The 27,626-nt window shown below is 38.2% G+C and overlaps 3 protein-coding genes, 1 long non-coding RNA gene and 2 other non-coding genes across 8 annotated transcripts; 5 read left to right on the top strand and 1 right to left on the bottom strand.

Moving 5' to 3' along the window:
- The first annotated feature begins 5,738 nt into the window (after positions 1-5,738).
- On the top strand, positions 5,739-11,902 carry LOC113709089 (ycf3-interacting protein 1, chloroplastic). The gene is made up of 6 exons (XM_027231829.2): positions 5,739-6,326; positions 6,498-6,542; positions 7,500-7,613; positions 9,454-9,534; positions 10,367-10,534; positions 11,637-11,902. The coding sequence occupies exons 1-6, from the start codon at positions 5,937-5,939 to the stop codon at positions 11,724-11,726; spliced, it is 888 nt and encodes a 295-aa protein (XP_027087630.1). The 5' UTR covers positions 5,739-5,936; the 3' UTR covers positions 11,727-11,902.
- Positions 11,903-12,324: 422 nt separating this feature from the next.
- Positions 12,325-13,431, top strand: LOC113709087 (uncharacterized). The gene has a single exon (XM_027231828.1). The coding sequence runs from the start codon at positions 12,325-12,327 to the stop codon at positions 13,429-13,431; it is 1,107 nt and encodes a 368-aa protein (XP_027087629.1).
- Positions 13,432-15,884: 2,453 nt separating this feature from the next.
- Positions 15,885-16,004, top strand: LOC113709150 (U5 spliceosomal RNA). The gene has a single exon (XR_003452573.1). It is a non-coding gene; the product is annotated as a U5 spliceosomal RNA (small nuclear RNA).
- Positions 16,005-19,734: 3,730 nt separating this feature from the next.
- On the top strand, positions 19,735-23,962 carry LOC113708883 (LRR receptor-like serine/threonine-protein kinase RPK2). 2 transcript variants are annotated; one of them, XM_027231572.2, is made up of 2 exons: positions 19,735-23,138; positions 23,336-23,962. In XM_027231572.2, exon 1 carries the CDS (start codon positions 19,735-19,737, stop codon positions 23,050-23,052), a length of 3,318 nt encoding a protein of 1,105 aa, XP_027087373.1. In that variant the 3' UTR covers positions 23,053-23,138; positions 23,336-23,962. The 2 variants fall into 2 exon arrangements, with proteins under 2 accessions (XP_027087373.1, XP_027087374.1); XM_027231573.2 differs by having other exon boundaries at positions 23,333-23,962.
- LOC113708884 (uncharacterized) lies at positions 22,342-25,922 on the bottom strand. 2 transcript variants are annotated; one of them, XR_011821130.1, is made up of 3 exons: positions 24,695-25,922; positions 24,320-24,485; positions 22,342-24,229 (listed from the first exon to the last, which is right to left on the bottom strand). It is a non-coding gene; the product is annotated as an uncharacterized lncRNA (long non-coding RNA). The 2 variants fall into 2 exon arrangements; XR_011821129.1 differs by having other exon boundaries at positions 22,342-24,485.
- On the top strand, positions 25,756-25,875 carry LOC113709149 (U5 spliceosomal RNA). The gene has a single exon (XR_003452572.1). It is a non-coding gene; the product is annotated as a U5 spliceosomal RNA (small nuclear RNA).
- Positions 25,923-27,626: the final 1,704 nt, after the last annotated feature.

Below are 27,626 nucleotides of genomic sequence, written 5' to 3'. Positions count from 1 at the left end.
TTTTAAAGATGAAGAGCAACCACGTCAAAAAAGCCACCTGATTTGAAAAGGGTAAGAAAAATAAGGAACAATAATATAAAAAAATAATCTGATTTGAACGGAGAATGAAGGAGCTTTCTGAGAAAAAATATATATAACGAAGGAGAATAAATTTGGGAAAAACAAAGAAAAGTCCCAAACCTTGAGCTAGAAATGATGTTGGCGTGCTTTGGAGGATCTAGCACCAGCTTCTAAAATCTCCATCTCCTTCTTTTCATTCAATTTTTTATTCTCTCCCCCTTTGGCATTGAAACTAAGAGTAAGAAAATTACAAACTTACAAGAAAATAAGCAAAGAGCGAGGAGGCTTAAACGTATTGAAGATTTTGGCATTATAATCTTGGAAAGGAAAGGCAGGAAAGAAGAAGCGGCGGCGACGAGGCTTTGGAAAGTCAGGAAAGAAGTATTTTGTGTGTTTAACCCTAAGCTGACAACCCGCGGGTCGCGCGAAAAAAAAAAATACTGAAGGCATGCTTATGGCACGTGATGACGACAAAAAAAAATGAACAGTAACGCCTTTTGGCTCTTAGAGTGTTATGTTAAAAACCAAAGCCTCTTTCTTTTTTCCTTGTCTATTTTGTATTGGGAGTAAATTTTGCAATTTAATGATTATTATTTAATTTTTTTCAATTTCATTTTTATTTCTAAATAGTAAGATATTTTATTATTTTTATTGTATCACTGTCGACATTTTTGGTTGAATAGTTTCTTTTTTCTTAGTTTTTTTTTTTGCTCACAAGGGGAGAGGCCGAGTCTCTTAAATCGAGACTAGACATGGGGTCGCAACCCCAACAATATCCATTCCTAACAATGCCCTAAATTCTCCAAGAGGGTCCGTTATGAGCAACAATCCTGGCACCTGATTAATGCTTCATTTTGCAAGCCAATTTGCACAACCATTGGCTTCTCTCCATGAATGCTAAAGATGACATTTCTTGTCCCTGTTAACATAACTCCGATCTGGCAAACCATGTTGTGATAAGGGGATTCCCTACCCGCTGCTCTAAGAAGCTCAATTTCAGCTTTTGAATCCATCTCTAGTATTATTTTTTCCCGTCCCGAAACCCACGCCAGCTCCAATCCCTTAAGCAGTCCCCATAACTCTGCTGATATATTATCTGCAAAACCCACCTCATTACAAATTCAGACTCCCATCAACCCCAGTTATCCCTGAGAACTCCTCCTGCCCCTGCTCTCCACATCCTTTTACTTGCTGCTCCGTCCACATTCATCTTTCACCAATCCGTTGGAGGTCTTTCCCATTTAACATGTTTCACCTCCCTTGTTGTGCAGCTTTCACTTGTTCCACTCCCCGCACAAATGGCTTTATGATCAACCTTTATTTTAGTTGCATCTCCTGTAGCACAAAAGGTGTTTCTGGTAGCCCATGCGATATAGACTATATGTTGGAATGTCACTTGCCACTCTGTCAACCCTCCTACCCCAATCCTTCCATCCTTCAAATTCCAGTCTAGCCACTATTACAAAGGCTTATTCAAGAACTACTCCTATCTGTTTGGTCTTACGAACTTTCCCCAAATATCGCATATCTATTTACAATCCCTAATTGCATGCAAAGTTGACTCAATATCTATCTTACAAATTGGACATTGAGCAATGGGACTTATCCTTCTCTTTGTTTTCTCTTCCTGCGTCAAGAGTTTTCCCTGCCTTACAAGCCATAGGAGGAACTACTATCTCCCCGATCTCTTCATTTTTCAAAGTTTCTCCCATCCTGATGCTTTTTCGTGCAGTTCCTCCTCTCCCCAATCCAGCTCATACGCTGATTTAGTTGTGAAGAGCCCATTAGCTTTGGGTTTCCAACAAAAGGTGTCTGGATTTTCCATCCCTGGAAAAACATAATAGCTGCTTATCTTAAGAACTTGTTCAGGAGTTAACAGTTCTTGTAGCATTCCTATATCCCAGCCACTTGATTTCCAATATTCCGCCACTTTCTGCTCTACCTCCTCCTCCGGTATCTCTTTCTCTGTTTCCTCCAAAAGTATTGTTTCTCCTACCCATTTATCCTTCCAAAATTGCACTATTTCTCTATTTCCTATCTTCCATTGGACTCCCTTCTCTAGTAGATCACGGCCTTTGACAATACTTTTTCACAAATAGGAGTCTCCAATTTTGGCTGATGAATGAATTCCTGTTGACCCCTTAAAGTATTTCCCCTCAATCACTTTTCTCCAAAGTGATTGATTGTCTTTAGATAATTTTCAGGCAAACTTGACCAATAGTGCCTTATTCACTTTTTTGAGTCTTCTAATTCCGATTCCCTCTCATTTTTTTGCTTGTGTTACAGTGTTTCAGTTGACATGTTGGATTTTTCTACTATCCTCACTATCTCCCTAAAGGAAGCTCCTTCGATACTTCTCTACTTCCTTCAAGATTGAAAAAGGAATCATTGTAGTCTGCATGTGATAAGTAGGAATTGCTGAGAGCACTGACTTTATTAGAGTTGTCCTTCCTGCAAATGATCAATTTCTCCTTTTCCATTCCGCAAGTTTGGTCCGTATCAAATCTAACATTGGAATATATGTGCTCTTACTAATTCTTAAATGCACTAGTGGAATACGGAGGTATTTACCAAGTTTTTAATTTCCTCCACCCCAACTATCTTGCTTATCTCCCTCCTTACACTTCGTCCCCTATTTTGTGAGCAGAATTTTGTTTTCAACATGTTGATCTTTTACTGATAGGGTGTTAATTGTTAGCAATTTTATTGTTAATTTTCTCTTTTATCCTTGTCAAATATTGTTTTAATTATTAATATTTACTTATATTTGGTATTGGACCTAATTTCAGGGAGTGAAGCAGAAAACTACAAAAAAGGAGGGACTTTCTGAAAATAATTGAGACTTTAAATAAGCCACAGACCTGGCCCACATGGTAATATACGCGGACTGCATTCTTTTTTTCGGATTAGGAGTATCTTGGAGTGTTGAAATGTTTGACTATCAAGAGGAAACTAAAGAAAGAAGGACTTCAGAGAACTTCACTTTATGTACACTCCTTCCTCAATTTGTGCGGGGACCACGGAGAGAAGAAAGGCATTAGTCATTTGAATTGAAAGGAAACAACGTGCAAAGAGTTGTTTTTGTTCCTTATTCGTGGGGACCACTGGATAGATAGCTTTAGTCATTTCCCTTTGGCTATATAAGGACAATCATAAGAAAAGCTACGGGGACCCTTTTAGCATAGTTTAGTTTTATTCTTTCTTGGTTCCTTTGATGGCCTGGATCTCAGTTAAATTACTTGGAGATTTTCTCATGAGGAGTGGCTAAGTTTCTCGTCTAGTCGAGAAACAACGGAGGACTTGGTTCTACTAAATTTGTGAGTTCGAATTAGTTTTTATTTATTTCCATTATTCACTGGTATTCGTCTATCTTCTGCTTTATGTTCATTTGGTTGTTTTATTATTCGATTATCCAGGGCGCGGATTCTAGATTAATTCAATAACCTGAAGCCAATTAGGGTAGTTAAATCCGTAATTGTTTAATTATTCTAAACTGGTGGCAACTGGCATGATTGGATTTGTGTCAGGGAGATAGACAGGCTAACTTAAAGAGACCCTCGTAGCGTGTTGATTGGTTAGAATTAGGCTCTTCTAATTATTCATGCAATTAGGGAATTGAACTTCTATGGTCGTACCTAGGGTTATTTCCTGATTAGAGAAATAGTCAACGGTCGTACTTTGGCTATCGACAAATTGAGGAAGAGTTGGTTGTTTATCGCGTGTATGACAACTATAACTAATTTATCAGATAGTAACTGGAATAATCCTTGCATCTGTGATCGAATTAAGTGAACCATCTCCGAAGTTGTCTCTTGGCTAGAGTTCGTCTGTTATTATTTTTATTGTGATAATTAGTTATTTGAGTTGTAGTTGTTTTATTTTATTTTAATTTATTCCAAGCAATTTAGTTACTCTCATTTTCAAAAACCCCCCATACTTCGGATTTTAAAAGAAATAAATTATCCCCAGTCCCTGTGGATTCGACCATACTTATCACTATCTACAGAAATTATATTTTATTTAAGTAGGTATTTATTATTGCACAGGTTCGACACCCTGTCATTTACCTAGAAATACTATAGAAATCAGTCATAACAGTGCAGACGACCTAGCTTAGCTCTGGAGTGGCCTCTGCACATAAAAGGAGATCGTCCGCAAATAATAGATGCATGATCCTTGGCCCATTTCTTGAAGTTCTAATTCCGTTCCATTTCCTCTCCTTTACAGGTTGGGATATCATATGACTCAACCTTTCTATACACAATACAAATAAGTAAGGTGAGAGATGATCCCCTTGTCTCAATCCTCTAGATGAAGTAAACACTTTTGATTTTCCCCATTCCATAGAATAGATGTTGCATCTACTTGAACACAATTCATTACCAGCTTAATAAGGTTCGGTGGAAACCCTGCCATTTCCAGCGTTTGTTGACGAAATTCCCATCTAATCCTGTCGTAAGCCTTCTCCAAATCCACCTTAATAATCATGGCCTCTTTCCTTCCGTGCATCCTCCTTATTGTATGCAAAAGCTCTTGGACGATGATGATATTATCACTCGTTTGACGCCCAAGAATGAAGCTGGCATGTTTCGGCCCCACCAGCTCCTTAAGTAAGTGCCTCAATCTTTCAACAATAATCTTTGACCGCAACGGATCCTCTGTACCATACCTTGTCTCACACCCTATCCCACCTCTTCTAAACTTGCCAAGTGTCCTTTTATTAATCCAATCCTGAAACAACCGAACTCGAACCATGTTTAATTAATTAACCGATTAATCGGGTTGAGAAACTTAATCTCTATAACCAAAATCAATTAAAATAAAAACCTAAAAAACAAAATTATAGATTAAACAAGGCACAAAAAAAAATCCTACAAGGCCACGAAATCAGTTTCCCATCAGATTTCACTCCTCCTCAAAAGCTTCATCGCAACGCATCCCTGCAGAGATTAACACTTTCGTGGTCTGGGAACTAAAGCCTTTTCTCCTAAACTAATTCAATTGGTGTGTATCAACAGACCAATTTGAAGTTGAAAACTAGATCAAGTGCCTAAGCTTAGCAAATCACATCAAATTGGCCTGCGAAGAGCTTCGAAGGTTTCCCACCAAGGTTTTTAAGAAATAAGTTGTTTCTCACCTTTGGGAAGAGCTTCAAAGCTTCATCCGTGAATATTTCGTCAAAGCTGAATGGTGAAGATGATGAACTCGGACAGCCCTGCTGCGTTGCGATGAACCTTTTGAGAAGGATACCAATCTGATGGGAAACCAGAATCGTAGCCTGCTGCGTTGAATTGCACTTTGTTGTCCTGCGCGAATTTTGTGGGTTTTTTTTGTGCCTTGTTTAATCTCTAATTTTGTTTTTTGGGTTTTTATTTTAATTGCATCTGGTTATAGAGATTAAGTTTCTCAACCCGATTAATCGGTTAATTAATTAAACATGATTCGAGTTGGGTTATTTCAGGATTGGGTTAATAAAAGGACACTTGGCAAGTTTAGGAGATGTGGGATAGGGTGTGAGATAGGGTGTGGTACAGAGGATCCGTTGCGTAGTAATTCCACCATCTTCTCCTTGCTTCTTAAATGCCATCCAACACTGTTAGCAAAAATATTTAAAAAAAAAAGGAAAAAGGAAGAAAGTAGAAAACAAAACCCAACGGCTGCGTTTTGAGTTTTACTCAGAGGTGTGAGTTGGCAGCACGGCGCCCACAACACAACCCACCATTGCTTTTCTCCCGAGTCCCGACTCAGCTCAATCTCTTTTAGCAGCCACCAAAAAAATTTCCAGAGTTTCAGTAATACTACGTATGCTCCGACTAGCGTAGCAGCTGCCTTGAAGAAATCCCATTTGCAATTTCAAGCTGAATGATACTAGGAATATGAATTCTGGTGCAATTACACTCAGAAATGTGATGGCTTCACAAGTTGTCCAAACCTCAGTTGTTTCGTCATCATCATCGTTATCACTCTTTGCATCAAAAAGTCCTTCCTTTCCTGACAGACTTTCTAGTGTTTCATTGTGTAAAGACCGGAGGCTTTCACCTTTCTTGAGGACAGACCACCACTGCGACTGTGATTATGATGGGAAGTGGAGGAGAAGAAGTATCAGAACTAGAAGAAGCAATGGAGGAGGGTGGGTTGTGTGTGTTAGTAATGCTGAAGACACTGAAGTTAGTGCGACGTCGTCTGGCATTTCTACTTCCACTGCAAAACAAGAAACTGATGAGCCAGACCCTGAAGACCTTGAATACGTCTCTCAAATCAAAAGGGTCAGTGATCTTTACAAAACCCGCATATTACTTCTGTAATTGTTTGCTTTTGTTTTGGGGTTTTTGTTAAAGTGTCCTAGTGGTTTTTTAGTCTATCTTTGTGTTCTATTGAATGGATACAGTAGGCTTGTGGTAACGCCTTTTGATTTTGTTTTCTTGGAAATTATGTAGGTTTTGGAGCTTCTCGGGAAAAACAGGGATATGACCTTTAATGAGGTTCGCTTTATCTTTTGTTTTGGAAATTTTCTGTTCTTTCTGGTTTATAGTATGAAATTGCAATGTATACTTTTGCAAGCATTTGCACAAAACATGTTGATATTTTGTTCTTTTAGTGAAATATGAAGTTAATGGAACTTGTTAATCAGGCTTGGGTGGTACTTTTGTATTCTGCAATTTGAAGATTGGAACCTGAATTTTGTGTTTGTTCATGAATTAGATGACAGAGACCAAAACAGTTAGTATAGTGGGAGGACTGAATTCAAATCACATCTGGGTGGAAATCAAAATACTAATGCTTGGAAAATTTAAAAGGCAAAAGGAAAGCTTGAAAACGCATCTGAACGTGCTTTTAGAATAGTAGATCAGGGGCCGAGTTCTTACTTGCTCAGCATTACCCCTTTCTTGGTGGGACCTGTCCCGTTCATTGACCTACTGGCATAGCAGGAAGTTCGTACTAGTTCAGCATCCTGGATTCTTTTGCCTACTAGCTTCTTGTACAAGTTAATTCAGGTTGTTTCCACCCATTTTTCTTGGTTCCTTGAGCTCTGATGTTTTCCCTGGGACTGCTGTTCCTGGGCTTTGTATCAAGAGTTGGCCGTGTTATGGGAATGAGGGGAAACAGCATTCATGATTTGCCTTTGTTTTTGGGTCACAAAATACAGATGTTATTAGTATTATTATTATTGTAATTGTTTGGCATTTGTGGATCTTAATTTTCTCACCTCTTTTGCTTTCTAGCTTCACTTGAATTTCATATTTGTAAAAAGTAGCACGGAAATCAACTGCTGAATTTGACCCAGTGTGTCATTTGGCATCATTTGTTATTTGAATCATTTATCACTGTTTCTCCATCCTCTGAATAATTGTTCTTCTAGTTCTGTTCTGCTGCGGCAATGGCTGAATTTGTGCTTCTATTGCAGCTTCTTTAGCAATTAACTCTTTATGTACCTGCAGATAAAGTTAACTGTAATGATTGAAGACCCCAGGGATGCTGAGAGGAGACGGCTGCTTGGCATTGATGATGAAAATGCTCCAACAAGGGATGACTTGGCTGATGCTTTAGAAGAAGTGAGTTCAAACTCTCTGTGACTACAGAAACATGTCTTTTATTGGTAGTATTAGTTTTGTCTATAGAATAACTCAATATCGGAAGCTCCATGATTATGTGAATTTAACTATAATAAGATTAGTTTTCTTTGACAGAGACTATGCTGGAATTGACCTAAAATAGCTAATTAACCAATGAAATTCAGGCATGCTTAATTCTTGGAACATTAACCATTTAACATCTAAACATGGAAAAAGCAAATGCTAAGAATATTGTTTAGAGGTCAAGAACGTTATCTTTATACTCTGAGTAGATAAGAGTAGAGATCAAGGGTATGGATGTCTTGACAACCAGCAATATATATCTTGCATATAGGTAACTAATTAGCATTCCTTGAAGTTATATGAAAGGTCATTTTGACATTGATCAGGGTGGCTAAGCAAATGACAGTAACTTCCAGTTTACCAAATGGAAAGATCTTTGAACAAAGCAGATAATCTCTTATCTCGTTTTAGGGATATGTTATGAACTTCCTGAAAATGCTTATATGTTCAGCATGCTTGTTTAAAAGACAAGAATAAGAATCTTGTCTTTCTGCCAGCAACTGAGAGCACCAAAATTCATTATCAAGGAAAATACGAGAACTATTTCATCAAAGACGAGTAAAGGAGTGATAGTAAATTGTATAAAGTTATCATTTTTACTGTCTCCATTTGGGTTTTCATCCTCACACGTATTTATGGATTGCATTAGCGAATGAAAATTTTTGCCTCTTAGTGATCATAGTGGTTTAGGTTATTAGTCTTGCAACTAAGAGGACATATATGGTAAATAAGATGCTTGAAGTAGCTCTGAAAACATGAAGAGAATACCAAAAGTGACAAATTGTCACATGCTACAAAGGGCAATATGTATCTTGGATATAGGTAACTAATTAGCATTCCTTGAAGTTATGTAGAAGGTCATTTTGACATTGATCAGGGTGGCTAAGCAAATGACAGTAATTCTAGTTTAGCAAATGGAAGCATAAGATTAATTGAAGTTCTTTTGCTCAAGTCATTGTGATGGTTGAAGAAGACTTGTTTATCACACTAGAAAACAAAAATGCTGTAAATCTTTTTTATACAGTTCCTAGGTATGGTTTACATGATGTATTGAGTTTTGCTTACTTGCACTGTTTATCCACTTCACATTTTTTATCCTTTCTCACTTCTTTGAGGGTTGGTGTATCTATTTTGTTTGTGTACTTGAACTTATGATGTTTTCTCTACACAAATCCTTTTCTTCACCCTTGATACTGTGCTGTATATTCCCATTGACAGCCTTTTTCAGGCCTTGGAAATCGTTCTGGAAGCTGCTATCCTATAATATAAAAAGTTGTTTATATACCATCTTTCATTTCAATTGAATTCATATATCAACTGTGTGTTAATTATCTAGCAGATACGTCTACACTAGTTGGTAGAACTAGAAACCTTTAGATTCTTCCACAGCCAAAGAGTTTGAGAGCATAAATAGACCTGAAATGGATGGATATTTACCATGGACAAGAGGTTGAGTGGCCTTTTACAGAAATTTACAGTCGAGTATTCATATCGATAAAGTTAAGATATTTCAGTGACCACTTTGGTACTTTATCCTTAATGAGACTCCATAATTGATTTGGTTAGATGCCAGCTCGGAATTCAACTGCAAAGACATGTATGATCTTCTGTATCTGGAATTCTCAATTTGAGTCTTTGATTGTTTCTGTCTGAGGATTGATTTGTTTGTTGGGTTTCTTTAACAATTTTAATATGTCTGGTCATGTTTAATTTGCCTTGCAGTGAAACCTTATCCTATTTATTCCTACATTTTTAGGTAAATAAAGGTAAAGTTCCTGAAAATCGTCTTGCTCTGAAGATGCTAGCAGAAGAAATGATTTCATGGCCGAACTTGGAGGTATATTTTGAAATGTTAAAGGGTATATTAGTCATGAAAGTTTGTATTTTTTATTGTTCTCAACGTCAACTTTAAGTAATGTGGGTATTTTGCAATCCTGCTTCTACCTGTAAACTCAAAAGTTATTTGCTAAAACCTGAAGCTGCTTGCTTTTATCTCATAGTATAGATAACATAAAGTTGTGATGCTAGTGATTGAATTAGAATGTTATGATTTTTTAATTTTGTCTGGTCCTTTTCATGTACTTAAATTTACTATATCATGTTAAGGTTTTATCTGGTAGAAAAGGACTAATTTATCAATTCACCCAGTTATTGTGTTGTGGGGTGGCGGAACTCAAGGCAGGATGGCAAATATTTTGAAGACATAAAAAATGAATTTGTGAAAGTGATTTGCATATAGGTCATTTGCAATTCTACTAAAGTTTTATTGAAAGTTTTACCTTCCATCTCAATTCACTGGAAAATTGATATTACATTGTGTTAATAGTAATCATAACCACTGTTTCAGTTGCACCTGATTTATCTGCATTTTCTGTTTTTGCTGAGCCTGTAGAAGTACATGTATACCTTCTGTGTTACTCCTCTGTTTGTTTTCCAAGTTAACTGGATGAAGTTTCTCCAGTATTAATTTGTGGATCTCCTAGTCTACTTTTTTTTTCTTTTTCCATTCTCTTTGCTTTTACATGGTGAAATTCGATTCTATTTGTTTCAACTTCTGCTATGGATTATGAGATCATTTCAATTTCAAGAATGACACACAAAGCTTTTCAGCAATGAGTGATGATAATGTGAACATAGTTTTTGAGCAAATTTAAATGCTGCTTGGATAGGAAGAAGCACCAAGGAAGAAAAGTCCACGAAAATCTCTCTATGCAAAAGCAACAGACACTGGTATTGATCCAAAAGAGGCTGCTAAGCGACTCAATGTAGACTGGGATGCTGCTGCTGAGTTTGAGGATGAAGATGACAGTGACGATGTGGATGTGCCTCCTGCTGTGGTTTGATCTGCTTCCCTGAATATTTCCAATTCATGATCGATGCATTGCTTTGCAGTGTCCCTTCTATTGTATCATTCAGATCCACTTTCTGTTTGCAACTTTTGCTTCTTTGTGGTCTTTGAGGACAAGATGGATAAGAACTGTCATATGTCAATTTTCCAATCCATGGCATGGTGTTTTTGTAAGCTATATGAATAAAATTTTCATCTTAGCAAAGTTAACATATTGGAGGTCGATTTGAGAGTACAAAGTTCTTTTAAGATATCAAGTCCATCTAGTTAAGGGTGTCAAAACAACTCTAATGTGCATGGCGATATTCATAACTTTATTTAATGCGTCAAACACATTGCACCAAATATGCCATTATATTCAATGAAACTGATCAAGTCAATATAATCTGAAGAGGGATGTACTTTGGTTACGAGCTGGGAAAGCCAATGCGAGCCACTTACTCATTGAAAGTCCTTGAGCTCTGACAGTTCTATACGTACAAGCTAAAAGATGTTGTATTTGAAGTTGAAGCACAATTGATGCCTTCTTTCTAATATAGACAAATTAGAAACTCAGATTCTCTAAATATTATTATTCAGAAGTTTAAGATATCTTCTCCGGTGACTGTTAAACTATTCTCTATAGCTTACAATTTGAAATTCTTATTCTGTCCGATTGAAATAGTTGTTGTTCATTAGCTGAAAAGCTTTGGGTTTTAGATAGTAAAATGTTGATACTTTACGTGATTATCATTCCAATGCTTCATATCTCTGTGAGGAAAACTGGTAGGTTATTGAAAACATAGCTAGTAGGTTGTTGCTTTCATTTTGAGGAAAACTGTTTTCTTAGGGACAAAAGAATGACAAACTGGGTGTTTGTTTTCAAGATGCGTGTGACAGTCAGATGGAAAATATTAGGTCAATCAAAGGTTGAATTATTTTGAGATGCAAGGTAAATTGAAAAACAAAAGCCAGAAACAATTATTGAGAATTCTTATCTGGATATTTACTTTTTCCGTTGGAGGACAGAGTAGAATGTGCTTTGTGCAGGATCTTTCTGTGCATTTTGTCGTTTGCCCTGATTTTTGGACTGAGAACATTGTCTCATGCAGGGATATGGAGCTCTTTACTTGGTCACAGCACTTCCAGTCATAATTGGGATCTCTGTAGTGTTGATCTTATTCTACAATTCCTTGCAATGAAAATTTCTGCTGTGTGACAATAAAAGCCTCCACACATCACAGACACAAAAGATAAGCTCATAAGTATTCACGACACAACTGGTTGTCGATTTATCTGAGCTTGTATATGTCAACGAGACTATTAGTGGTTAACATTCTAATATGCTTGTATACTGAGTTGTCCTTGCTTCAGTCTCTATCCTGCCCTCTGCATCTTATTATGTAAATTTGTTTCATTGTCTTTTGGTCTCATTCTGTTTAGACTTTATCTTTTCTTGTCTGCACCTAAACCTGGCAGTTTTGCAAACTATAGTTGCTTTACTGATCTAGCTTGAAAATTCATCAGACTTGTCCCAAGAAAGGCAATTTTTATGTTCTTTCTTTCTCTCTCTTTTGACAATCTGTACATTAAGTAATTGTCTTGGAGACTATGTAGTATTAGTTTTGTCGGAGTCAGGAGAAAACATGGGAATCACGACTAATAGATCTGAGGAACATGCCCTACACGTTCTAACTCAAGCAGTCTTCCCACCTTCTCTTAAATTGCCAAAATCCAACAGAGGAGTATCGTTTTTCTGACCCTTTGTAAAGGTGAATACTTCGGCTTCAAAGAGTGGACATGCCTGCACTTATCATGGGCACTCAAGAAGCAGATGAATCTTTCATTTCAGTTGCAGACCTTCATGTATGTGCTAAAAAGAACATCCAGTATTCCCTGCTTTCTGAATCAGAGAGCATGGGAAGTGAGAAGCGTATTTCTGTTGATCCATTCTCCCTCAGAGAATCAGCGAATTCCAAGTTGATGATACCCGTTCTTCCACCCCTTCATCCGCCTACAAAGCCAAAGTTCTTAAGCTACAGCCTGCCAAACTCTGCCTCTTCCTCACCAAAGTTTGGCACCATGCTGCCAAAGAAGAAATCAAAAAATCTAAACCAAGTGGCTTCTCTCTCTGTCAACCCTTTCTTCCACCGAGACTCTATAGCGCTTACGAATCTCGAGAGGTTGCGGGCGAGCCATCTTCGGAGAAGCAAGTCATGCGGTGAAGGAAGGACAAGCGCCCCACCTGAAGATTTTGACCTTAAATGGGTGGCAAAATCTAACAGTGTGAAGCATGATCATCAAAGCAATAACAAGAACTACATGTATACGGCCGAACCCAATTTGGAGCACAAGAAGAGTTATAGCGCTGAAAAGGCGACAGATTCTGTCGATGAGAACTTTAAATGTGGAGCTCTGTGCTTGTTCCTGCCAGGTTTTGGCAAGGGAGCAAAACCAGTTAGAGCCAGGAAGGAAGAACCAGCAGAAATGGTGCATATTCAGGGACCGGAGAACCTAGCATTACTAGTATCCAAGAGGGTCTCGCTCGAGAAATTTGAATGTGGTTCCTGGAGGTCATCTGCCATATTAGACGATGCGGAGGGCCAAAAAGATGCCTCCAATCTCTTCTACGATCTTCCTTTGGAGATGATCAGATGCAATGCTAGTGATACAGATTCCCCAGTAACAGCAGCTTTTGTGTTCGATAAGGACCGAAAAGGGGTTCTAAAGAAAAATTCGTCAAGAACAACATCAAAAAAATCACCCGATTCAGCTCGTCACGTTCGATTTTCTACTTCTTCTCCCACATCTTACCCAGCCTCACCGACTTCTTGCGTTACAGATGATGTTCGCCTGCACAAGGCTAGAGAGGACCTGGACTCATTCTTAGAAGCGCAGACTGCTTAAGCACTACATTCCTAAACTACTGCCGAAGGGCAAGAAGGATTCTGTACGCTTATATTTCTTTATTATTGATGCAAGAACTTGATCTGAGACAACATGAAATCAACTATCTGGAAGCTATTATAAGGGTTCTGATCTCACCTGAACTATGCAAAGAATCTTTCCTCCCTCTATGAAGTGTTCAACACTGATACATTGAGCAAACGTACAATTTATTTTCAATTTTCTTCTAGACTTCTAAGAATATTATCAGCTTAGGTAAACCCTTGGCTCTTAAATTTTCAATCTTGAGAAGTATGACTTTAGATGCAATTGATACTCTTCTTGGTTCGGGATTTCTGCAGTTTGTTAATTGCAGAATTGGAAACACTGGTTGAGAGTGGAGTTATCGTTCTTCAAAACCATAAAAGCTCTAGATCACAAGATGACAAAAACATTTTTCTAGCTCCATTTGGTTGGCATATTTTCCAACACAGACAAGGAACAATAAACATTTCCTTCCCAAAGTCAACTTTTGCAACCACAGGCTCTGAGCTGGTGGCCACCACTAAGTTATTTAAGGCGTGGTGGAGTAGGAGGCAAAGTAACCTCTACTTCCCATCAATTGCTATATTTAGTAGTTTTTTAAAAAATTCAGATAGATACGTAGTGCACCCGTCTGATCCGATGATGGTTTAATCCTCACCGACCCTCTAAACCCAGTTGGGTTTCCTCCTTAGATAATGATAGTAAAAGTGACGATTGACAAAAAAAAAAAAGTCAACTTTTGCAGAAATCATTTTACATTCACCTATCTATACAAGTTATTAAGACACATGAAGCACAACATCAGCAATTTTTTCCAGCTTTTACCGGGAGGGAACGAGCATCAACAAAAGAAAAAAAAAAAGTGACTATTTTCAGGTATATTACTTCCAAAATTTAATTTCATATCGCTATGTCATATATACATGGCAGTAGATGGGCAAAGGAAGATGTGCAATTTTTTTTTTTTTTAAGACATTCTTCTCCCACGATTTTTATGAACAAATTTTTATATATGAAAATTGTAAAACAAGTATACCATATGTATTTGACAACTACAAGTAGGGAAAACAAGCAAACTACTTTTATGTTTCTCATTGCATTATTAGTTGTTGCCTGTTGGTATATAATTGAAATTTTGCTTTCAAGCGTTTTCTACTCCTATAGTCAGTCATTCGCAGACTGAAGGCGGCAACATATTAGAAATATGTTTCCTTACATCATGAATTAAGGTTCATAATTGGTGTCCTACATCTTATAATGCAATAGCTCGTAGTTTAGCGCTCAGTCTGCTAAATGTGTATCTGGTATCAATGTCTTTCTTCAGCCATTTTGGCTTATTCCGTCTCTAATCAATGAGTGCAAGTTATTGCTGTTAGGAAGAAAAATAAAAATCTACTACCAAATCTCATTGTCCATTACTCTTTGGTCATATACAGCGAGTACCATGCATTCTTATTGGACCTTAGGACGGAATTTAGTTACAATAATTCTTTTGTTGCGCTAAACGAGTTGAGTCGAATTTCCATCTAATTGAGTCGAGTCTCGACTTAATTTTATTAAACTTGAACTTGATGAGTTCTCACTATAAAACTCAAGCTCAAACTCGACTCAAATTCGAGTTGAGCTCGAGCTTAAAAAAAATATTTTATTTTTAAAAAATGAATAAAATAATAAATTTTTAATAAATAATAAAATTTTAGGAATATATATCTATGTTATTTCACTGTTAAAATAAAAAATAAAAAATATATATATGTATAAAATCGTGTTGGCTTGCGAGCTAACGAGTTGAGTGTATTTGGACTCGAGTTCGACTTAATCAACTTAAACACGAGCTCGAGTTTAAGCTCGATCATTGAGCTTTGAATCTAGCTGCTCGCGAGCAGGTTGACTTGTGTGCAACTCTAGTTTCGGCCTAGTTTTGAGCCGAAAGAAAGAAAGAAAAAAAAAAAAAAGCAAGTATACTTTGGGAGCTGTGAATTTGGCTATAACCCAACAGTCTAAACATCAATTATGCTGTGAATTTTGCAGTGGCCGAGCTTATAAGAATCTGGCTTATAAACCCCAAAAAATTACGAGTAGAAGAACTTAGAGCTGTTTAACTTGACAGCAAGAAAGAATTAATGCATCTGCTGTGCTATATAAGTAAGGATACTTGCAGGACTACAGCGGTATCCTCAAGGTCATGTTCAACTGTTGCACTTTCACGTTTTGCATAAATTACATTAAGACTTTCTGTTTGTTTGTCAAAGTTACACAGACAATTTGATGGCGTAGATGCAGATGAACCTGCACCTGGAATTAAGAGTCATCGAAGGAGGGTGCGTGCCAGGAGAGGGAAGAAGAAGTCCCACATCGCTTTTCGGAAGCAGACGAGAGCCAGCTTCCTTTGTATATAGAAGTCCTCCTTAGCTGTTAATCAGTCACGGAGCCACGCAGTGAGCACATAGCGAACTATTCTTTCGCCTTTTACTAAAGAATACCGTGTGCTCGCTGCACTTAGTGGCATACCCCAATTTTTGTAGGAGGGCTCCCTCTTTTGGAAGCCTCCCATAATTCAAGTGCCAATTTTTTAGCTAGACGGTTGATTCTGTTGCTTAAATGCCTACGAAATTCGAAAACAAGAGTTACGTACTAAACCAACCTAAACAAACAACCAAGCAATAATCTTTAGAAGGAAGAACAGAAAGAAATGACAAGGGGGGGAGGGGGAGGATTTAAGCTCCCTAGGAATAAATCAATTAAAAATGAAGTTGCATCCTTGTTTGGACAGCCATTTTTCAAAGAAAAATTGCTACGTTTTCCGTGAACACATTTCCCAATCACCTTTTTATCTCACATTTATCAAATCGTTACAGTAATTTTTCTATAAAAAATCTAAAAAAATGCAATCCAAACAAGTTTTTATTAGAGTTTTTGAAGCAACCAGAACATAGTGATATAATTACTTATAATAGCATTTTAGTTTAAGATAAGACTCCAACCTTACAAGAAATAAAAGAAAAAAGGGAAGGATTTAAAAGTCGAATCAGAGATCTCACGGTTATCTAACTAATGTTCCCAGAATAAGTTGGCTCTTGAAGCCATTTTATGTATTCTTCAAGGGCTTTATTAAGGATCAAATGCAATCGATCGCCTTTGCTAAGTGGTCTGTACAACAGAAATTTTATTCATTTTGTGAAGGCAGTTTCTTCATCTCCACCTGTCCATTCATGTTAAAAATTTCTAACAATGGTGAGATAATTACTTCATCTTCTTCTGCAGAAACTATTTAGTATCATAAAAGTTCCACACTTTGATGATAGTTTCTGATTTTGCCGTACATAGATGGCCGCCTCATCATCCATCAAAAAATTTGTGAAATTATTTTTTAGTTGAAGAAAAAATAATTAGCTTTACAAAATATCGTACAAACAAAGCACCTCTATCGATTGCAAAACGTATTAAGCCTTTGCTGCTAAGTATATTAATTACAACAAATAGGCTCAGAAAAGTAAGATATATATATATATATATATATATGTACTTTTTTAGTATAAATGGAAGGTCTCGAATCCAGGATTAAAAAATTATAGTTTGTGATTGAGAAAATTTTAATTATCTCTCTTTTTTTGAAACAAAAGTTTACTTAATCTCATTGGCATTTATCTCTAATTTAGTTTTACAGGAGATGAATGAAAAATACAAAAAAAAATAATAAATCAGGGAAAAGGCTTTGAAAAAGAATAGACAATCACAAAGTTGATATGATTACACATTTATTATGTTATAATATGATGATCATTGGAAGATTAAACAGTAAATTACTCTTGACAACAACACACACATATAATCATGTCCTTTTATTTTGTTGTAATGCCTAATTTACCCACTTCTAAATTTGTAGTTCCTAGAATTCCCCTGATAACTTAGAGGGGCTAAAATAAGATTGATATTAATGATAAAACATCGATGCATTCCATTCTACATTCAGAGTGCTTTTAAGTTTTGTCATTGGTGTCATCATCCTCCTCTATGGATCATTTGCCCACCATAGAACACAGAAATCATGGCAATGATCATAAAATACATAATTTAGCTACTTTCCAATAGGTCTAGTAATCACATATGCTTATGTGCTGTTCATTTATTTGAGAACCCTTCAAGATATATATATACTTATTCTACAAGAGCAATCTGAGATGCATCTGATATATCATGTTTTCCTTTTCAGCCTGCAAAACTATGTATCCTTTGATCATTGATCAGAGATTGGATAGTATCCATTGCCACGAGTTAGGTGGCTATGGAACTAGACAGCGCACTCAAAGAAGAAATGAGTTTTGACTATTGGATCCAGCTGGTTGATAAATGTATAAACAATAGCTGTTTATCTTTCCAGATTCTTTTTTTTTTTTTTAATCTTGCAATCAACATCATCTGTTGTTACTATTATCAGTAAAGGTCGAGTTGGAGTGATTCGAATGCCACCATTGATGATGGCCAAAGTCCTTAACTACACCTACTCAGTCACCGTTTATCAGTGAGCTACTAACTACATGGACTTCTAAACAAGAAAATGAAATGAAAAGTACGTGGAAATCAACGGCCTTAACCATTTGAAGTTGAACCCACAACGATTATGACAGATTAGTTAATAAGTCCATGTCTTATTGTCTCAGTTTGGAGGTCATTGTGGTAGGTGAAACTCCCATGTACAAGTTCAAATGTTCAATTAATTATTGACAAAAAAAAAAAAAAAAAATCTGTTGAAGTTCGCTATACATATCGGCCGAGTCGTAACTAGAACTGAGGGAACCGGTTAGATACCGATCCCCAAAATGCAGATATAATGATATTATCATATCCGCAATAGCTCGCTCTGACTCGGCCAATATTGGCTGATTTGAATCCGTGATGTATAATATCGGCCGATATATCCAAGTCCACTCGGAATCGACTCGAATATTTTTTTAATCTATGCTTTTTTTGGTACTTTTTAATTTTAATAATTTTTTCAAAATTTCATGTATTATAATGTGCGTATCATCCGATATTCAACCGATATGTCGCGACGGATATAGAACAACCGAGACCACAATGTGACCGCGACCTGCGATGGCGATCTTGAATGTATTGAATGAATAGCCAAACAAAATGGGGTGTTGAGTGATGGTTTTATTTGTTTAACTGTTTCCATTCCTGGAAGGGGGGGCCGCGACGACAGAGCAGACAGGCATGTGTGACAGGAAGAGCAGACAAGAAGAAGGCCAATGAGGTAGTGGGAAGGGGAGAGATAGAGGTAGATGCCGATGGACCCATGGCCGGCTGTTTTTGTTTTGCCTGAGGACACTAGCAAAAAACCAACATTCCAAAGTGCAAGCAGAGCAATCGACAAGGATTCCACAATTCCAGTATCTCTGATATTAAAAAAAATGTTCCATCAGTTAACGACAGCTAATAATAATTTTGACTAGAGTTGAGAGAGGCGGCAACAGGGCATCGAACCGAAGAAAAGCTTAATCTTCCATCCAGTGACAAAGTTTTGACTTCAGCAGGGGAGGAGAAGGAGGAGAAGTAAGTAGTCAATTCATTGCAGATACCAGTATAGGACAGGTTCTGATGATCATGGATGATCAGGCAATCTCCAGATCTTATCTAGTATCTGTGAATGGACTCCCAAGTCCTATTATGCTTCAGTGATTATTATTGAAGAGTGCTTTCCCACTCTATGGAACCTGACTGGCGGGCTTGGGAGGGGGGATTTTCTCATTTCAGCTGCTGCTGCTGCACTTTTACTGCTCACCAAGTCTCTGTCTTTACCACTCACGTCAGTCCGTCTCTGCTCCGCTAATCATCTCTCAGCTCCTCCTCCTTATACTTTATCGTCTGCTATTGAAAGTACTTGGTACTACACAGTATACCAGATCTCGTCTGCAAGCTAGCCCACAAAAGCAACACTTTCGAATATCTTGCTTAGGTATATCCCTTCGCTCTCACTCTCTCAATTCAACATTCTTTACATGTAATGAAACTTGAATTAATGTGTGATCTTACATTTTATGGATTACCCCCCCCCCCCCCCAACGTTTTGCCTTCTTCTCTTCATCAGCTAAACAAACTTGGAATGAACATATCCAAGTAACTAAGAATTCAGAGTAGACCACCGTACCAAGCCCGCCTACCTCCATGAAAAGTGAAGACAAAATAAGCAAATGATCAGAGATTAGATTAAGCTGCTGCTCTCTGCGAGGAGGAAGAGGAGGCTAAAGCAGGAGCTATTCGATTACTTTGTTCAAGATGACACCCAGTGCAGCATTCTTTCCTCCTTTCTTCTTCCTCCTCTTCTCCATGCTGGCTCTCACTCCAATACACAGGTTTAATGCTGCAGCTCTTTCTCAAGACCAAGACCAAGACAATGATGCTACCTGGCTTCTGAGCTTCAAGGCGTCCGTCTACTCCGATCCCTCCAACCTTCTTGGCTCCTGGAACACTTCACCTAATCCCTGCTCCAATTCTTCCTCCTCCTCATCCTGGTTCGGCGTCTCCTGTGATCCCATCTCCTCCAGGGTCGTTTCTCTTAACCTCACCATCCCCTCCCAAGGCCGACAACCAAATGGGTTCAACATTCTCTCCGGCACCCTCTCTTCTTCCCTCGCCCACCTCACCCACCTCCGCATCCTCTCCCTTGCTCACCATGCCTTCTCTGGGCGCATTCCCCCACAACTCGGTTCTCTCAATTCTCTCCAAATCTTGGAGCTCCAAGGCTGCAATCTCTCCGGTTCCATTCCCCATTCGCTCTTCCTATCTCTCTCACTTCACTTCCTTAATCTATCCCACAACTCCCTCTCCGATTCCATCCCCCCAGGTTTCCTAAATTCCACCGGGGCCTTGGCTGTCCTCGATCTATCCAATAATCTTCTCTCAGGGGCCCTATCCTCGTCCAAATCCAGTTCCAATGGATGCCCCCAGTCTCTCGCTTACTTGAGCCTCTCTAACAATTTCTTGGTTGGCAACATTCCCGCTAACATAGGCACGTGTTCGAATCTCACCACTCTCTTGCTCAACGGAAACCTCTTCGAAGGCAAGATCCCTTCAACACTAGGCCGTCTTTCTCGACTACAGGTTCTCGACATCTCCAGGAACAGTCTCACCGGCACCATCCCCATTGAGCTTGCCAACTGCAAGAGCCTCTCCGTTCTTGTCCTGACCAATTTGTTGCTTGAATCTGACTCTCCACCACCGTCAGGCCTCGATTTTGCCACCTCCAGGGGAGAATTTAATGCCTTCAATGGAGGCCTACCCTCCCAGGTCTTGCTTCTTCCCAATCTTCAAATGCTTTGGGCTCCCAGGGCCAATCTGGCTGGACCATTACCTACTAAATGGACGCCATCTTGCTCTCTCAGGGTTCTCAACTTGGCCCTCAATAATATCATTGGTTCTATGCCTTACAGCTTGGCCACCATGTGTACTAATCTCACTTTCTTGGACTTGAGTTCAAATGCGTTGCAGGGTTATTTGCCCCCGAATTTGCAAATCCCTTGTATGGCCTACTTCAACGTAAGCCGAAATTCCCTTTCTGGATTTATTCTTATTCAGGATACTTTTGATACCAACAGCAACAGCAGCGGATGTGGTGGTTTGGCCGTGAAATCTTCTTGTGGAGTAGACCTTCTTGGCCTTCTGGACTTGGAAGCTGAGGAAGACCTTCTTCATGCTGCTTACTCTTTTATCACTCCTTGTTGGGCATCTCATTCTCAAGATATTGATCTCTCTGGAGCTGCTTTGCTGGTTAGTGATGTTCCAGTTGTAGTAACTCATGATTTTAGCTGGAACAACTTTTCTGGTCCACTGCCTTTCTTCTCTATTTTGTTGGCTGCTCCTGTTAAAGTATCATATTGGTTGTTCTTAAACAATAATGTTTTCAATGCGACTCTGTCGAGCAAGTCTTTGCCCAGCTGTGAAAATCTGCAAAGCTTCTACTTGAATTTGAATTCCAACCAAGTATATGGAGAGATTGACACCAAGTTTTTCAATTGCTCGTGCCTAGTTTACTTTGAAGCGGCACAGAATTTGATAAATGGTTCCATCCCAGCAGAGGTTGGGAACTTGAAAAAGCTTCAACATCTAGACCTTAGCAGAAATAAACTATCTGGCTACCTGCCCGAGAGACTTGGGGAGTTGGAAGGCTTACAACATGTTCTTCTCGCTGAGAACAATTTGACTGGAGAAATTCCAAATCAAATTGGTGAATTGACTTCGCTGTTGGTCTTGAATTTATCTCATAATGATCTCAGAGGATACATTCCAACAAATCTTGGCAATGCAAAAAACCTTGAAATTGTGTTGCTAGATCATAACAGCATATCCGGAGAAGTACCTTCGTCACTCGCAGCCCTTTCCAACCTTGCTCTTCTGGACCTATCATTCAATAACTTGTCTGGTCCTATACCTCCTTTTAAGCATGCAATTAACTGTGACAGCTTTAAAGGCAATCCATTTCTACATTCATGCCCCGATCATGGTGTTTCAGCACCTCCGACTGGGCTTCCTTTCCCTCTTAAAGTGCGCAAGGGGCAAAACCGAAGTAAATTGAGATCTTTTGTCATAGGAATATCCACTTCTGTGTCTGTTTTGGTTTCCATACTCACAGTTATATTTGTTTTTATACTTGGGAGGAGAAAGCTTAGTAGGCTTGCTAGCCTGAGGAGGAAAGTTGTAGTGACTTTTACAGGTGCTCCTCCAGGGTTGAATTATGACAATGTCATTAGAGCAACTGGGAATTTCAGCGTGGGGAATCTCATCGGCTCTGGCGGCTTTGGGTCTACATACAAGGCTGAACTTGTCCCTGGCTTCCTCGTGGCAGTGAAGAGGCTATCAATTGGTAGATTTCAAGGCATTCAGCAATTTGATGCAGAGATAAGAACGTTAGGAAGAATAAGACACAAGAACCTTGTAACACTCATGGGATACTATGTTGGCAAGGCTGAAATGTTCTTAGTCTACAACTACCTTCCCGGAGGAAATCTTGACACCTTTATACATGAAGAAACATGCATGAATAAAGAGTGGCGGGTGATACACAAGATAGCAGTCGATGTAGCTAACGCTCTCACTTACCTCCACTACTCGTGCGTTCCGCGCATAGTCCATCGAGACATAAAGCCTAGCAATATCTTGCTTGACGAGGAACTCAATGCATACCTGTCAGACTTTGGATTGGCTCGGCTTCTGGAAGTTTTCCAGACACATGCCACCACTGATGTAGCAGGCACATTTGGTTATGTTGCACCAGAGTACGCGACGACTTGCAGGGTTTCAGACAAGGCAGATGTCTATAGCTTCGGCGTGGTTCTCTTGGAACTGCTGTCAGGAAAGAAGTCACTTGATCCTTCCTTCTCTGAATATGGAAATGGTTTCAATATTGTTGCTTGGGCCAGGTTACTGGTTGCAGAAGGGCGTTCCTTTGAGCTCTTCTCACCTGAATTATGGCAATCTGGTCCGCACGATGATTTGCTAGCCATGTTGAGGCTTGCATCAAGTTGCACCGTGGAGTCCGTGTCCGTGCGTCCCTCTACGAAACAAGTTCTTGATAAATTGAACCAGTTAAACGCGTGAAACACGCAATGAGCGGATTCGTCTGCTCTAAACACAATGGAATTGCCAGAGCCAAAGTCTTCACTTTATGTTTGGACAATATTGAGGTAAGATTAGTTGAATTTGTTGGTAGGTTTTGGCAGTAAATAGGGGGATGGGTACCACCCCAATATTAAGCTTTGTTGAGCTGCATTCGTCTTCATTAAGTATGATAGCACTAGCAGAACCAAAATTTAGAACATATGCAATCCATTTTTCTAGCAGTCTTAATAGGTTAACTTTCCGTTTTTGAACTCCATAGCAGGAAGCTAAAGATGAAGACGACAACAACAATCTTGCAGAATCAAACACTTCACAAGAGTGGAGGGGCCACTCTGCATCTGCTGATTGGAGACCTGCTCTTAATGTCTTGCAAAGGATGGCAATTACTTAGCAGATGATCATGAGAATGTGGACCTCTAGTGGTATCTATTTGGTCTCCATCTTGAATTCTTTCTTGGACAGAGAACAAGGTCCTTGTGTTTCTTTTCATGCCTCTCTACTGGTCTGGGAATCTAGATGGATAGCTATAGATAGCCCTGATCTATCTTTTTTTTTTCGGGTGACAATACTTTCACACGCTAGATTGCTAGATTACAATTCCTGCAGTGTTCAGTCAATTAGACAGGATATATAAACATATATATATATATATATATATATATATATATATCCACGCATGTATATAAATTTATCTGTATATACCTCTACAAACCTATAGACTATGTAGCATTCTAGAGCCCATTCATAGCAATAGCAGCACTTTAGACTCTGCCACCAGAATTTTGTTGACGAAATTATCAAGGCTTAAACTTCCAAAGGAGTAGGAGAACGCATCTGTAGCATTTTTTGAAATCCTTCCTTTTCAATCATGGGAAATGCCTTCTTCACACATCTTTAATTTTACCTTTAGACGTGACAGCAGAATCAAATATCTGGTTTCTCCATCTTACATTGTCCTTCAAATGCAACAATCAAAACTCGGGCTGCTTCAAAGTGGTATGAGCCGAGGTACCAGCTTTGTGGAGAAATTTCATTGTCTATCACCACATCCTTTTACACGAGGAATTTCCACTCTCACAAGCCAAGGAGGATTCTCAAGAACCTTTGTAGCATAGGGATTCCACTCCCCAAAAGATGTACTGCTTCAAGAAATAAACTGCTTTCCAAGGTGAACAAATTTCAAATACACTTTCACAAAATTTACATTGAGGAACAAACCAGAAAAAAAAAGAATATCACGGCTTACTGCCAAACAACTGCTTCTTCTTCAGAATTTACCACGTTAACTCTAACTTGTGAAGCAACAAAATTGAGCAGGAAAATGGCGGTCCCTGTAGTTGACAAGCTCCTCTGTAGTTGTCCCCTTTATTACATCGACACGCTTTAGACCTGTGCTGTGATGTCTTCCAATCCTGTCTCAAAATGACAGATGAAACTGTAGTTAGAAATACATGCTTTACTTCATAATCAAGCTAAACCATGTAGTGCCACCTTAAGATCATATCAGAATTCACAAATTTCAGCCAGGTCAAGAATGAAAAGCAAAACAAAGAAACGTTTTTTGGCATACAATTGGCAGTATTGTTGACACACAGGTCCAGAGAAAGGAAAAAGAAACCACCTTTATACAGGATGAAATACATGGTTTTATATTATGAACCCTGTCCAAAGCTTTTATACAAGCAGCAGTAAGCTAGAGGAATAGGTGCTGAAGCACAGCTAATTCGCACTTTCTGCGCCTTTCCCTGCACAATGTGGTATGCAGTAGTGTTTATAAGAGTAAAGAAGCAATATGAAAATTGTGTAATTTAAGCTCATTATATTTATTCAAAATGAGACATAAGATTTTAGGATGCCAAACTGTGTTTTGAACTGGATTTGACTAGAGGGAGGGAAGCAATTTCTTGATATCGAACGGAAAAGGAATCAACCCTTGATCAAAAGAAAGTAAACAAATCTGATTTGTTCACTGTCACATAAACAGGCTTCTCTGTCAATGGAAGAATTTAGTTGTGAGGCCTAAAAGTCGGGCTTAGTTGAGATTGGATAATTGCCATATGCTTAACCTGAAACTAAGCGGAAATAACTTAATGCATATGCCCTTCTTCGTAGCTTGTTGTCTACAAAATTTTTTAGCCTCCCATGAATCTGTCTTGAAGAAGCACATTTGCATCCTTAATGCATATTCTGTCACAAGTATGATCATCATAACCTGTGATGAGATCCCCAATTCTCCACCAAATTCAAACAGATTATAATCCAGATAAAGGAACTTTCCCAAGAGCTACCACCTTCGTGATATACTTCATTGTCAAGAGTAAAAGCAATAAGAGCCATTAACACAAGTTAGACTCCAAAATTTTCGACATTTCCTACGAGATGATTTTAAAAGGGCGGAGGTATCTGACAGGAATTGAACACCAAGAAATTCTTGGAGGTGTTAGACTAAATTGCATGAGTAACTCAATTAAAAATCAAATAACTAATAAATTGCTGCACTATCACATTTGGCATCGACCCAGTTAGACTTCCTGTTTGTTTGTCCAGATAACACACAGCATCAGTTGAAACTTGAAAGCATGCAAACACAGGATGAAGAAGTCCCACATGGAAACTGGGAAGCAGACGAGAGCCAGCTTCCTTTGTATATAGAAGTCCTCCTTAGCAGTTAATCAGTCATGGAGCCACGCAGTGAGCACATAGCGAACTATTCTTTCGCCTTTTACTAAAGAATACCGTGTGCTCGCTGCACTTAGTGGCATACCCCAATTTTTGTAGGAAGGCTCCCTCTTTTGGAAGCCTCCCATAATTCAAGTGCCAATTTTTTAGCTAGATAGTTGATTCCAAAAGAGGAGTGCCTTCCTCTTTTGGAAGCCTTCAATAGTTCTCATAGATAAATAATTTTCATTAATAGTATATAATTTGGGTATTTCAAGAGTAATCTAAATTGATGTGATCATGATTCTAGTAATTAAACAATTTTTTGTTAGTATAGTCAATACTCAATAATTATCTAGCCAAATGGGCTAAAGGATGTATATTTCTAACAAGCGTCACATTTATTGCATCCTTGCATATAGATTTTTTTAAAAAAAAAAATTAATAACACTCTTATCCAAGAATTAACACTTAAAACTCTCTTAACAAGTGTCTATTAGACACCCTTTAGCTAAACCCTTAAAGGATTAACCTAAACAAGTTTTGTGAATTGTTAACAGTGTTCTAGATGGTATTAACATTACAATCAATCTAAGATTAAAACATATAAGGTTTTTCTAACAGGTGGGTATTTGGTACATGTTAAGATGCACTCCAAGTGTTCAATTTTGATGGCCATTGAGTACTTGTTAAGTACTGAAGGTTATTAGTGATAAATTAGATGTGATTTTTGGGATATTAATGGGATGTTCAATAGGCACATCGTTATCTGCAATCACACTGAACTTTTTTGGTGGTCGAGATCAATTCAGTCAATTTTATGTTAATTTTGACCGTTGATCTAAAATATGAAGACGGCCGAGATCGATCGAGAGCTTGGGTTGATCTCAGCCGAGGTCAACTCGAGCCCAAGCCTGATTAGACTAATCTCAGCCATCAAATCTGCCAACTATGAAGAATTGGAGTTGGGGGTGACATAATCCGTCATGGAGAAAAATCATACATTCTCGAACCTTATCTAAAGATTTAGTAGATGCATCCCTCTTTGCTAAGCACTCACAAAAAATTCAAAGACTATTGCCGAGATTAATTGTGTACTAGAACTCTAATAAGTTGTTATAGATTTCGTAAAATGTTAATTAATTAGAATTAACAAAAGTTACTCCTGAATAGATTTTTAAGTTTGGTGTTTTTTATATTGAAAAATCATAATCTTGGGACAAAAGCAAATGAGAGTACAAAAAGAAATTGATTTATTAAAATTAGAATCTAGAATTAGGTGCAACAATCAAAGAAAACACCCATAATAAGTATCCAAGATGTTTATGTACAATGGCAAGAGCCACGTGCAGTGGAGAGTGAAAAATTGCACCCTTGTCCCCCAACTTTGCAAAATTCACAATATAGGCTTAAAAATTTTAAATATTCTTTGAATTGTACCATACTTGCCTCCCCTAAAAGTAGTGAATTTCCCTTCTATATCTATGTAGCCCCCTAAACAACTAAGCTTGATACTTGTTTTTTTTTTTTTTTCCTGCAACGATAGATTTTGTATTGATGGACAAAAGATGTACACTTATATAAGCAAAGGCTCAAGTGATTCTATATAAAAAGTATTAGACACACTGAAAATTGATCAATACCTCATCTTGAAATATGCCTAAGACATAATCACTAATCAATTCACATCTAGAATCTAAGCTCCTGTCTTGATACTAAGCTTGATACTTGTTACTTTCTAGTACAACTAAGCTTGATACTTGTTACTTCTGGTTTCACAAGAGTATTGGATCTATTTCAAGTTAAACAAAGATGTCCTTCTAAGAAGAAAAAGATTTTGCACTTTAGACTGAAATTCAAAGGTACATGTAAGATGTACCTCTATCATTCCGTAT

The sequence above is a fragment of the Coffea arabica genome, chromosome 9c, assembly GCF_036785885.1.
Source record: "Coffea arabica cultivar ET-39 chromosome 9c, Coffea Arabica ET-39 HiFi, whole genome shotgun sequence".
In the NCBI taxonomy this organism is placed as follows: Eukaryota; Viridiplantae; Streptophyta; class Magnoliopsida; order Gentianales; family Rubiaceae; genus Coffea; species Coffea arabica.
Note: the sequence above shows the minus strand (reverse complement) of the source record. Positions and strands in the feature narration are given on the sequence as shown.